The sequence below is a fragment of the Typha angustifolia genome, chromosome 7 (genome assembly GCF_048772165.1).
Source record: "Typha angustifolia cultivar Huaian chromosome 7, ASM4877216v1, whole genome shotgun sequence".
Classification (NCBI taxonomy): Eukaryota; Viridiplantae; Streptophyta; class Magnoliopsida; order Poales; family Typhaceae; genus Typha; species Typha angustifolia.
In genome coordinates, this window is record NC_133245.1 from 8,913,504 (window position 1) to 8,927,645 (window position 14,142).

At 44.4% G+C, this 14,142-nt stretch overlaps 1 protein-coding gene across 1 annotated transcript; it reads right to left on the reverse strand.

Moving 5' to 3' along the window:
• Window positions 1-461: 461 nt before the first annotated feature.
• LOC140763237 (uncharacterized) lies at window positions 462-3,966 on the reverse strand. The gene has a single exon (XM_073101328.1). The coding sequence runs from the start codon at window positions 3,393-3,395 to the stop codon at window positions 738-740; it is 2,658 nt and encodes an 885-aa protein (XP_072957429.1). The 5' UTR covers window positions 3,396-3,966; the 3' UTR covers window positions 462-737.
• Window positions 3,967-14,142: the final 10,176 nt, after the last annotated feature.

Consider the following 14,142-nt stretch of genomic DNA (forward strand, 5'->3'; position numbering starts at 1 on the left):
ATTAATACGATCTTGCACGGAACTTTGAGATCAGATCCCGAAATATCCCGCCGTTGGATCGCTGTGAAATTTTGATATGTTGTAGGCCCGGAAAAGAGCTTTCCAACGGATCTAGTTTCAGGCGAATCGGAGATGGGGATCTCGAAATATCGTTCGTTTAGTGGACGAACGTCAGGATACTCTGTTTTGGATTCCGTGGATGAAGGCACGAAATCCTAGGTAATGGTGGATTGTGGAGGGCCGGTGTTGATGGGGTGGCACCGGTGTAAAAGTGATGGTGGAAGGGTTATGGATGATGGAAAGGTTAGGGATAGCGATGGATAAATTGGAAGAAGGGGGAGAAGAGGGCCACTCCTAAGGGACTAGGGTGATTGGCCTGTCGAGGGAGATTAGAAGCGGCGTTGCCGGGGAGATTGAGGGAACGAGAGCGAAGAAGATGAAGGAGGCAAGGCAAACTCAATTCTCAATAATCAATCCTAATTTTGGTTGCCCTACACATACTTTTATAGGCTAACCAACAACTCAATCTTATCCTAAAACACAATCTTATCCTAAAACTCAATCTTATCCTAAAACACAATCTTATCCTAAAACTCAATCTTATCCTAAAACTCAATCTTATCCTAAAACTCAATCTTATCCTAAAACTCAATCTTATCCTAAGGTAAATCCAAACTTGAGACGATGTCGGTGAAGTCCGAATCGTATCAATCCACCACGCTTCCGCAACCTTGTCCTCAAGGTTTGAAATTTGGGAAGCGATCCATGATGTCTGCCTCTAGATCCCATGTAGACTCGTCAGTAGGTTTGCCCAGCCACTCAATCAGCACTTCAGTCTCTAATCTGGATCCTTGGCGTCTTCTCCTACGACTTAGGACTCGAACCGGCTCATTGGAGCCATCTTCCTCCATTGGTTCGGGTAAGGTCGAACCCACTACATGGTTAGGCCCGATCTGGGCCTTCAATGCTGAGACATGGAAGACGGGATGTATCCTGGTTCCTTCAGGTAGGTCCAATCGGTAAGCTACTGGACCGATTCGTTGTAGCACTCGGTACGGACCATAGTACTTGTATCCCAACTTTTGGTTCAAAATTGGCCTCAATGTGGATTGTTGATACGGTTGAGCTCGAACGAACACCAATTGATCCACCTCAAATTCTCGCTCACGTCTGCCTTTGTCATGCGTTTGCTTCATGCGGTTTTGTGCTGTGGCTAGGTGAGTCTTGAGCCGTCTCAATGTTTCATCTCGATCAGCAAGCTCCAAGTCAAGCTCAGTCCTATCCGTCGCCGCGAGTCTATCGTAGGCACGCAAGACAGGGGGAGTGCGCCCATAAACCGCCTCAAATGGGGTCATGCCAATGCTTGAGTGATGAGCGGTATTGTATGACCACTCAGCCCAGGGAAGAAATTTGACCCAATCCTTTGGTCGATCCGCCACAAAGCATCGCAAGTATTGCTCTAGTCCACGATTCACCACCTCGGTTTGGCCATCCGTCTCGGGGTGATATGCTGAACTAAGATTGATTTGAGTCCCTTGCAATCTGAAGAACTCGGACCAAAACTCACTTATGAAGATGCGATCCCGGTCTGACACGATCGTCCTAGGCATCCCATGCAAGCGTGCCACTTCCCGAACAAAAATTTCAGCAACCCTTTTTGCTGAAAACGGGTGAGACAATGTTATGAAATGTGCATACTTGCTCAGTCTATCCACCACAACAAACACCACCGATTGTCCTCGAACTTCCGGCAGCCCCTCGATGAAGTCCATGGAGATATCCTCCCAAATACGCTCTGGTATCGGTAGTGGTTGCAGTAGCCCGCTAGGCTTGAGTGCCTCCGATTTGGCTCGTTGGCAGATTTGACATTCACGCACATACTTCTTCACGTCCGTCTTCATCCCAGTCCAAGTACAGTTTTGGGCCAGCCGCTTGTAAGTACGTAATACCCCTTCATGACCTGCTATAGGAGTATCATGGAAGTGTGCCATCAATAGCCTCCGTAGCTCTTCGTTTCGGGGTACCTTAATTCGTCCATGCTCTAGTACTAACCCATTGCGCTCCTCGTGCTCGGGGTTGCTTGAGGGGTTCTCTCTCAACTCCTCCATGAGTCGGACCAGATCACTATCCTCTGCACTGGCTCTTCGTAGATCTGAAAAGAAAGGAAAAGTGGGTGCCGAGAAAGAAGCGAGCTCCCTTTCTTTTGAAAGTTCAAGCAGCGGTTTACTTCCATCCAACAACACTCTCTGACCATCTCTCCAAAAGGTCAATGTGAGGCTTATAAAATCAAAGGTCACGGGCCCCAAGCTCCGAAGCCATTGGGTCCCCAAAACAATATCGGCACCTTGCAAGGCCAACGGATAAAGATCCAATGTGAAAGTTTGGCCTTGCACCTTCAATTCTGCACCTCCACAAATAGAATCTGCTCGCAAAGTGGTGCCATCTCCAATAGTCACATCGAACCCTTCCGTGGGTTCCGACTCGAGCCCAATCTTCCTAGGGAGCCTCTTGTCAATGAAGTTGTGGGTGGACCCAGTGTCAATCAAGATTCTCACTGTGGTCTTCTTGACTACTCCGTTCACCCGCAATGTCTTTGGTGCCGCCGTCCCCGAATAGGCGTGGAGGGAGATTTCAGCTATCACGTCCTCCACGTTTTGCTCCTCAACTTCTTCTCCTCGATGTCCAGCAACATCTGCGCTTTCAGCTGCCATGGGTGGAAGATCGTGGCCTTCTCCTTTGAGTGGTAGCTTGGCAGGGAGCTGCAACGTCATCGCTGGTGATGAAGCTGTCGTGGTCGACTGTCGATTGACCGAGGAGAATGGTAGAAGATCGCTGGAGGCCATATGCGATTTCTTCTTAGTTGCCGACTCACTATGGTTGCAAAGGGAGCTAGTGAAAGGCGGCCCAAGTGTCGAAATTCGCGATTTCGGATCATCTCCTTCACCACTGATGAGGATTCCTGATGAGGGATATCCAGCGACCAGGTGTGGGGTAGCCAGCACTTCGCGGTTTGTCGACGAGGTCTCCGGTGCATGGGAAGATGTGGAGGTTCCGAGGGCTGCTACAATGGTTGAGGATCTCATTGTAGCCGGTGGCAGTTCGTTGCGGCTGACCATGGGTCGAGGTGTAGAATCTCGATCTTGCCGGATAGCCGAACTCTCCCCTATTTTTGTGATGAGCGGGAAGGCCGTGGAGGATGTTGGGTATGTTGTGGAGGGTTCCCCATGCTGTCTTGTGATTGCCTTTCTTGTTGAAAAAGGTTTCGTCCATGCCCGTATTTCCTGCATCATCTCCATCATTATTTGCTTGTTGATGGCAATCTGTTTGGAAAGAGACCCCAACGCGGCTTGAACGCTAGGTTCTTCCATATTCCTATTAGATCGAGTGATCGTCATTGGAAGCACTTGTCCGAGGAATGGTGGCTCTGATACCAGCTTGTTACGATCCTTCCTCGGCTATAGGCTCTGATACCAGATTGATACGAACCCTCTTTTGGTGCTATGGCTCTGATTCAAGATTAATACGATCTTGCACGGAACTTTGAGATCAGATCCCGAAATATCCCGCCGTTGGATCGCTGTGAAATTTTGATATGTTGTAGGCCCGGAAAAGAGCTTTCCAACGGATCTAGTTTCAGACGAATCGGAGATGGGGATCTCGAAATATCGTTCGTTTAGTGGACGAACGTCAGGATACTCTGTTTTGGATTCCGTGGATGAAGGCACGAAATCCTAGGTAATGGTGGATTGTGGAGGGCCGGTGTTGATGGGGTGGCACCGGTGTAAAAGTGATGGTGGAAGGGTTATGGATGATGGAAAGGTTAGGGATAGCGATGGATAAATTGGAAGAAGGGGGAGAAGAGGGCCACTCCTAAGGGACTAGGGTGATTGGCCTGTCGAGGGAGATTAGAAGCGGCGTTGCCGGGGAGATTGAGGGAACGAGAGCGAAGAAGATGAAGGAGGCAAGGCAAACTCAATTCTCAATAATCAATCCTAATTTTGGTTGCCCTACACATACTTTTATAGGCTAACCAACAACTCAATCTTATCCTAGAACACAATCTTATCCTAAAACTCAATCTTATCCTAAAACACAATCTTATCCTAAAACTCAATCTTATCCTAAAACTCAATCTTATCCTAAAACTCAATCTTATCCTAAAACTCAATCTTATCCTAAGGTAAATCCAAACTTGAGACGATGTCGGTGAAGTCCGAATCGTATCAAACGCATACACACTCCAGAACAACAGCGATGGGTCACAAAATTACTAGGGTATGATTATAAAATTCAATATAAGAAGAGAACGAAAAATAGAGCAGCGGATGCACTATCGCGCCAACCCGATACCGCCGAGCTTGCAGCCTATTCATCTCCTACTTTTCCCTTCCTTGACATGCTTAGGTATACATGTACATCTGACCTAGATATTTTGAGATTGTTGTAGGAGGTGATGGATGATCCGAAGCGTGATACACTTAGTTAGAATTTTTTTCTTATTGTATTAGGTGTTTATTTTCATTAAAATAAAATTCCTGTAGATCATGTTCAAATGCAAGTGGAGTCACGTTTGAATGCCCTTGTGAACGCCATGTAAATGCCTTGTGAACGCCTGCGTTCGAACGCGGTCAGGCGAGTTTGAATGCCCACGTTTGAATGCATATGTCGCGTTCGCAAATCTAGAGAAGAGGCTTTATTGAGTGCGTTCGAACGCCATCGAGCGCGTTCGAACGTGATCGATAGGAATTGTAACACCTGTTAAAAAAAATTAAAAAACAAATTGCGCATGCGCCATGTGCGTGCAGTGACTCCTTCTTCCCCCTCCCCCACCTCTCACAGTTAGTTGCGAGAGGTGGGAGAGAAGTGCGTCGGAGTGGAGTTAACTCCACTCTGTTGCCCTCTCCACCTCTTCTCTATTTAATCTCCACTCATCCCCCTCGAGTTTCCTTCTTTTGTAATTTCCCCTTCTTCACTTTTCCCTACTCTCTTTTCTCTCCCGAGCCGTCGAAGTTTTCATCGCGGGCAGCAAGTCACCGGAGCACCGATAGCCAAGCAAAACCCCTCACCTCGATCCTCGGGTTAGCCTTCATCCCCTCTTTATTTCAATTTGAAAATAACCTAGTTAATCATGCGTAATTAGGATTTTATTTTTGTCTGCTTTCACTGGAGAAATTCGTCGACCGGCGACCTCGGGTCGACCACCCACCGGTCCGGGAAGTTTCCCCGCTTCACCCCCCCCCCCCCCCCCCCGCTTCACCGGGTTTCTTTGACACAAGCGACCACCACCAGCGGTGGTGGCCTCACTCGTCAACCTCAGCTGACCCACCTCTTCACTTGGAAGAGGTAGGTACCCAAGAAGAGGTCTTCGAGCCCACCTAGCACTGAGTTGAAAACTCCATGGCCGCCGGCCATGGAGTTCCTCAACTCTCACCCTCCGACCACACTAGCTGGAGGTTCTGTCCTCTCCTGCGCCCAAGTCGACCTAGTCAACTTGGGGAGGAGTTGCCGAAGCAGAGGGGGATCACCGGCAGCATCATCCCTTTCTCCCCTGTTTCTCCTTCTCTGTCAAGGAGACGAGGAGAAGATGGAGGTTGGGCCCCCCACCGCTCTCTCTCTCTCTCTCTGGGCTATGGCATGGGCTGCGTTGCAGCCCAAGTCCTCAGTCCCCTCTTCTCTAAGGTCTCGGTGGACTGGGCTCTGGAGCCCAGTCCACCCCCTTAGTTTCTGGTGGGCTGCGGGAGCCCACCTCCTCATTTTGTCGGATTGGGCTCTTGAGCCCAGTCCACTACCTCTGGTCCAGTGGGCTGCAGGTAGGTCTGCAGCCCACTCTCCCTCTCTCACTCTCACTTAATTTGCTGGGCCTTGAGCCCAGCCCAACCTTTAACATTTTAACCCTAGACTAATTAATTTTGAGTCTGTTATTTTTTCTTAAATTCTATTAGCTACCTAAATTGTAATTATTATAATTTTCTCAACCATGTTATTAATAAAATTAGGAACTATACAAAATCAAAATAGGTATTTGAATTTATTAGTCTTTTCATTTATCTTCGACACTTACATTGTAAACGACTCTAAATGACCGTTATTTTTTTAAATTAAGACAAATAATATTTCGAACCTAGACAATCAAACTTAAATTCATACAACCAGATAGTTAGTCTATAAGTCCATTAATCTTATGTTTATTTTATTTATAAATTATTAGATCCATTATTGTGCGGGAAGGATCTCGAAAATCAAGAAGAGCCAACTGATTAGGAGAGTAAGATGGATTCCAGAAATAACTCAGGCGAGTAGAATTCTATAATAGTCTTTAAAAAATGCATGCTTATGTCATTTCTTACCTGTGATAATTAAATGCCGTTTTCTTACTTATGAAACTTATATGACATTTCATATTTGCATTTTACATGTCAATTCTTACTTGTATTATTTATCACTTAATGCACATGTATGATAGACTCTATGCTTGTTTATAATATCTGTTATTGTGATGATTATGTTAAATAAATAATAGAGGTCATGGCACCATGTGCACGTATCACTATTAGTCAAGTCCCAGTTAAACAGTGCCCTTTTACCCACTCAACCCGGGGTTAGGGGTAGAGTGTATATTATATAGTATTATATTAGCGGCGCACACCTAAGGTCGGTAGCAGGTGGAGTATTCAGGTGATTACACTGCCCTAGTTGGAGACTTAACTAGTATGATATTAGAAAAGATGATTGAGAGGTAGGGATTGTAGTATGATATTAGCAGTACCTAAGGACGTAGGGTCAGGGCGTTTGTTGAGCTATGTTCTCTTATCAGCCGTATGTGATGATTTCACTCTATGCGATAATTACTAGAACGGTGTTGATGGGCCTACGACTGGGGTCCTTTGTCTGATGGCCACAGACAACCGGTCATATGCAGCGTCGCCAGGCATGTATGTGCAATAATACCGCTAGTTGACTAGTCCCCCTAGATTTTTATGGTGCTTTGTGAGATATGTTATTGTGACTCGACTCCTGTGTAGATTTCTATATAAAATAAGATATAATGATGAAAGCTATTAAAAAGTCATAATGTACATTTTTCCCTGACATGTTATGAGTTGCATTTTTATTTATCATGTAATATTCTTAGATTATTATTAGATTTTACTTGCTGGGCCCGTGCTCACCGCCATTTTTAGTGGAAATATTTCAGAGATGATTATAGAGGATGCGGACATCGAGGAGTAGCAGATTCATTCCTTATTTTTAGCATTTGTTTATTCTATTATTTCAGTTGGACTTAGCCCCTACGAGGGTATTTATGTTTTAGCAAATTTGTGATGGACTTGTATTCCTAGAGGCTTGTTGAGGCCTATGATATTATTATTCTAGATTATTTGTTAGATTATTATAGTATTTCTTGACTTATTCAGATACTTGGTGAGATTATGTCACTAACAGATCACGTGGGAATCACGTGGACATGCTCCACGTGCGGAACACGTGAATTTTTGGAAGTGGGTGTTTCAGGAATCCTCTAGAATTATGGTTTTATATTGTTTTAGGACTTGTTGGCTAGTCTCTATAAATATGTGGATGGCAACTAACTTCATTATGCTATTGGATTCTTGATTTCTTGCCTCCTATTTTCTCTAGATTCCTCCCTCCTCTCTCTTCACCATCCTTCCACATCTACCGTTGGCAAGGTTTCTCCTCGCTTCTAATCCTCCTCGTTTGTCGAGTCACCCCTCTTCTTTGCGATCTCGACCACTTTGTTCCCTTCGTCTACTTCCCTTAATCACTTCCACAATCCACCCTCATCTCCATACCTATCCATAACCCTAACATCCACTCCACCCATCACCACCACCATCACCTACGTTATTCCATGTTTTCGTCCTTGCTATAGTTCAAATCTGCGAAGGGCATAAATATGAAAGTTGTAGATCAGGAAGTTAGAAATCTAAGCCAATTAGTTTCGTAATTTTCTAGCTACTAGAGAATATCTCATGAATATTTTTCCATGGTTATGCAGACTGATTTCTATTATAAATTCATATCTTCAAGGAATCTTAGCGTAGCCTATCTTTGGTTCCAGATCCTATCATTGGTATCAGAGCTTATCAATTTGGTATCAGAGCTTATCAATTTGGTGTCAAAGCCTATCAGAGCGCCATCCCGAGTTGAAGAATTGAGGCGGTTTGTTGTTGGACCGTGGATGCATTCGGATGCCCGCAAATGATAGATTGTGACAGAAATTGTTGGAGCACGTGGCCAAACTCTAGAGGCTGGTCATGAGGGTATCTCGAGGACTTATAGGAGGATATCTCAGAGTTGCACGTGGCTAGGATTGAGACAGGATGTGAAGGTGCAACCGTATCGATAAGTGACCTTGCGTCCAATGTGTAATCAAAAGTTATTACATCGCTACTTTGGTCCATTTCGAGTGTTAGAGCATATCAGTTTAATTACTTTTCATTTGGAGCTGCCAGAGGGGTCGACAGTGCATCTTGTCTTTCATATTTCATTGTTGAGAGAGGGCATTAGAAATCTGAGATTGTTGGATTGGTTCTACCAGAGCCATTGGAGGAGATAGAGATCGTAGAGCTAGTTTGAGTACTTGCTAGACACCGACGACGACATGGTACCAGATTGGAGATAGAGATTCTAGTTGAGTAGCTTGGCAAACCATCTGATGAGGCAACATGAGAGTTGAAGACTGATATCTTAGAGTGTTTCCCCGACTTTTCACCTTGAGGACAAGGTGGAGGAAGCGTGGTAGGCTAATACACTTAGTTAGGATTGCTTATTGCATTAGGAGTTTATTTTCATTAAAATAAAATTCTTGTAGGTCGCATTCGTACGCCCTTGTGAACGCCTATATCAGGTTCGCAAATACAGATAACGTATATTGTGCGTTCGAACGCGGTCGGGCGAATTCGGATGCCTGTATTGCACATCTAGAGATGGAGCTTTTTGAGTACGTTCGAACGCAATCAGGCGCGTTCGAATGCGATCGACGGAAATCTTCTAGAATTACGGTTTCATATTGTTTTAGGACTTGTTGGCTAGCCTCTATAAATACGTGGAAGACAGCTAACTTCATTATGTTATTGGATTCTTGACTTCTTGCATCCTATCTTCTCTCTAGACTCCTTCCTCATCCCTCTTCACCATTCTTCCACATCTGCCGTTGGTAAAGTTTCTCCTAGCTTCTAATCTCCCTCAACTGTTGAGTCACTCTTTTTCTTTGAGATCTCGACAACTTCGTTCCCTTCGTCTACTTCCCTTAATCACTTCCACAATCCACATTCATCTACATACCCATCCATAACCCTAACATACATCCACTCCACTCGTCACCACCACCATCACCCACGTTATTTCATATTTTTGTCCCTGTTACAGTTCGAATCTGCGAAAGGTGTAAATATGAAAGTTGTAGATCAGGAAGGTATGGATCCAACCCAATTGGTTTCGTAATTTTATGACTATCGGAAAATATCTAACGAATATTTTCCCACTATTGCGCAGACTAATTCCTATAATACATTCAGATCTTGAGGATTCTTAGCGTAGCCTATCTTTAGTTGCAGATCTCATCAATTGGTATCTAAGCCTATCAAATTGGTATCAGAGCTTATCACCAATTCATTTGGAGCAACCACGGTAGGACCGAGTCAACCAACGTCCATGGGTGTGAATATGGGCTTGGCGGATGAACTTAGGGGCATGTTCTAAATATTACTGCATAGAGTTAACGCAATTCAAAATGATCACAATGATTTCAAGGAACCAATAACCCATAGGTCCAAGTGTGTCATGTGAGTGTCAATGATCACCTCTTACTTATGCCTACACATCATCTCTCACTTCCGTTACAAAACTTATGATCGACGGTGGTGGAACCTAAGAGGCGTGTGGCACCGGTGCGCTTCATCGATGAGGAGGATTGGCACTCTAAGGATGAGGTTGGTCCTTTTGAAGATAGTGATGGACATGCTCAAGGATTTAAAAAAGGTGATCAGCATGCATAAAGGTTTAGACCTGAATCAAAGATCTTCTGCGAACCCGACAACACTATTCGGGTGAGAACCGCACACTTGGACTTTCCAAAATGTCAAAGCGGTGATCCAACGGATTGGGTGTTTCAAGTTGAATAATATTTTGATTGTCAAGATATGGTAGAAGATGCAAAGGTTCAAATGGCAAACTTTCACCTCTAAGGAACGGCATTGCATTAGTATATATCGATTATTTGTGGTGGTGGATTTACCAGATGGGTTGATTTTTGCAGGAGAATTACACGCAGATTGGGACAGCGGTATATGAAGATTTTGTTGCTACATTAAGTAAGATGATTCAGAGGACGACCATATTGGAGTACCAAGATGAGTGTGAAAGAGTTAGTAGTCGTTGTGAGCCACCTTGGCTCGAACAGACATTGATGAACATATTTATTTCAGGGCTGCGGGATGAGATACAAATGGATGTTTGTGCTCTTTGTCCTACTACTCTTGAGGAGGCCTTTGAAAAGGCCGTGAGGATGGAACAAAAGTATAAGTCTCTAAAGATGGCAGCGAAAACCAAGTGGGGCAACCGAGATGGGCAGTTTGCACTTAGAACGCTAATTGAAAATTCTATGGGTTCAAAAAATAGCGATTACAAGCACTAAACCACAACCACCTTTGAGACCTTCTTCCTATGTTAGAGGAGGCACAAGACCTCTTTCGAACTCTCACACCTACCCAGGTGGAGGAGCGAAAAGCGAAGGGCCTTTGCTTTCGATGTGATGAGCGTTTCACCCTCGGCCATCGGTGTTCTAAACCAATCGGGAGTGTGATGCTCATCGACAGTTTTGAGGAGGATGATGAGGTTGCTGATGATGAAGAGTGTCCAGAGGAGGTCCATGAAGAGGCCGTTGAGGAAGGCGTGGAGGAAGATATCCAAGTTGATATATCGATGCATACATATTCGAGTACTTTCACGCCGAAAACATTATAGGTAGACGAACTCGTTTGAAAGCGCTGTGTGCACATCCTTATCGTTTCGGAGAGTACACACAACTTTCTAGATGAGAGGTTAGTGAGGAGATTGGGTTTGGATGCCGAACCGACCATGGGATTTGACGTTGCTATTAGAGACGGCACAAAGCTTAGGGCGAAGAGCTTGTACCGTCGGAGCGGTATATGGGTACAAGGACACGACATCATTGTGGACTTATATCTGTTGGCGCTGCGAGGAGCGAACATTGTCCTTGGTACTCAATGGGTACAGAGTTTGGGACCCGTCATATTTGATTTCCGGAGCATATGGATGAAATTTAAACAAGAAAATAAAGATGTGCGGCTTAATGGTGTTCGATCTTCGTCGATTCCTACGATGCAGCCTATGATGGGGTTGCCTTGTGTGTGTATGATTTAGCCTATTTTCTTCAGTTTGGACCAATAGGAGATGAACCTCAAATGAGTTCAAGTACTACCATTGAATTGTCTAATTTATTAGATAACTTTTCTAGACTGTTTGAGGAGCCACAAGAGTTGCCACCAAAAAGAGCAGCAGACCATCGTATAAAGATTGTACCAGAAGTTGCACCGATAAACGCGAGGCCATATTGGTATCCACATGTGCAAAAAGAAGGTATCTCAAAGATGGTAGCCGAGATGTTAGAGCAAGACCTCATTCAACCAAGTCATAGCTCATACTCATCCCCCGTGCTATTGGTGCGAAAAAAGGATGGGACATGGCGTTTTTATGTCGACTATCAGACACTAAACGCTATTACCGTCAAGGACCGGTATCTCATTCCGGTAATCGAGGAGTTGCTAGACGAGCTTGCAGGGCGACTATATTTAGTAAGCTTGACTTGAGGGCCGGGTATCATCAAATTAGAGTTCACCCGACGAATGTGCACAAAACTACATTTCGGACTCCAGATGGGCATTACAAGTTCTGGGTGATGCCTTTTGGTCTCACCAATGCTCAAGCTACCTTTTAAGGCCTCATGAATAATATATTTTAGCCTCTATTGCAAAGGTATGTCTTGGTATTTTTTGACGACATTTTGGTGTATAGCAGGAATGAATTGGAGCATTAGCGGCATTTGGAGGACATGCTGAATTTGTTGAAGCAAAATCAATTAAAGATCAAAAAGTCCAAGTGCCTATGGGGAGTACCAAAAGTAGAGTATTTAGGCCACATCATTTCATCGGATGGTGTAGCGACGAATCCTCAAAAGGTTGAATGTATGACCACTTGGCCTATTCCTACTACTATCACTGGATTGAGAGGATTTTTGGGGCTGACCGGATATTATCGCCGATTCATCACTAGATATGGCAAGATCGCTGCTCCTCTCACTTCTTTGTTGAAAAATGACTCTTTTAGATTGAAAGATATTTCAGAGTTGCACGTGGCCAGGATTGAGGCAGGATGTGAGGAGTTTTGTCCGTGTTTGCGAAGTCTGTCAAAAGACTAAGGCAACCACATTGAAACCGACTGGATTACTATAGCCTTTACCTATACCGGACCGTGTTTGGGAAGACATTTCTATGGACTTTATAGAGGGTCTTCCGCTGGTACATGGTTATTTCGTTATCTTTATGGTAGTTGACAGATTGAGCAAGTATGCGCATTTTTCAGCATTATCACATCCATTTTCAGCCAAGTCAGTGGATGAAATTTTTGTTAGAGATGTTGCTCAGTTACATGGCATGTCATGCACAATTGTCTCGGATCATAATCATATATTTATGAGCGACTTTTGGACTGAGTTTTTCAGATAAAAGGGGACTCGATTGAACTTTAGTTTGGCCTACCATCCACAAACGGACGGCCAAACCGAAGTGGTTAATTGAGGCATTGAGCAATATTTGAGGTGCTTTATTAGAGAAATGCCGAGACGATGGTTGGAGTTCTTACCGTGAGTAGAGTGGTCTTATAACACCGCCTACCATAGTAGCATTGGCATGTCTCCATTTGAGATGGTGTATGGATGCATGGCTTCGACGTTACGCTTATGATCTAGTGGCATCTGCAGACCGGACAGAGGTGGAGTTAGTGTTGATGGATATAGATACCACATTGAGGAAGTTGCGTGCTCATCTTAAACTTAGTCAAAACCGCATGAACCAAGTTTATGACTATAGCTATAGGGAGTAGGAGTTCGACATCGGTAGTTGGATATTTGTGAGGGTACAATCGTATTGACAGGTGACCTTGTGTCCGATGGCATAACCAAACATTAGAACATCGCTACTTTGGTCCATCTCAGGTCATGGTGAGTATTGGTCCGGTTGTATATCGTTTAGAGCTCCTGGAGGGGTCGAGAGTGCATCATGTCTTCCATATTTCATTACTGAGAGAGCGCATTGGAGATCATGAGATCGTTTGATCAGTTCTATCGGATCCATTAGAGGAGATAGAGATTGTAGAGCTAGTTCTTGTACTTGCTAGATGCCAACAACGGCATGGTATCAGATTGGAGATGGAGATTTTAGTTGAGTGGCTTGGCAAGCCATCCGATGAGGCGACTTGGGAGTTAGAGACAAACATTTTGGAACGTTTCCCCGACTTTATACCTTGAGGGCAAGGTAGGGGAAGCGTGGTGGACTGATACACTTAGTTAGGATCTTTTCTTATTGTATTAATTGTTTATTTTTATTAAAATAAAATTCCTGTAAGTCACGTTCGAACGCTCTTGAGAACACCTACATTAGGTTCACAAATATAAAGAACGCAAATTGTGCGTTCGAACGCGGTTAGGCAAGTTCGAACGGATGCGTTCGAATGCCTGCATCGCGTTCACACATACAGAGAACGTCTTTTGTGTGTTCGAACACGATCGACGAGAATCCTCTAGAATTAGGGTTACTTATTGTTTTAGGACTTGTTGGCTAGCCGCTACAAATATGTGGATGGCAACCAAATTCATTATGGTATTAGATTATTGATTTCTTACCTCCTATCTTTTCTCTAGACTCTCTCCCTCATCCTTCTTCACATTCTTCCACCTCTACCGTTAGCAAGGTTTCTCCTAACTTCTAATCTCTCTCATCTATCGAGTCACCCCTCTTCTTTGGGATCTCTACCACTTCGTTCCCTTCGTCTATATCTCTTAACCACATCCACCTTCACCTCCATACTCATCCATAACCCTGA

Excerpts from the sequence above, each read along its gene's own strand:
- LOC140763237 (XM_073101328.1), bottom strand. The coding sequence starts at position 3,395 with ATGACGATCACTCGATCTAATAGGAATATGGAAGAACCTAGCGTTCAA.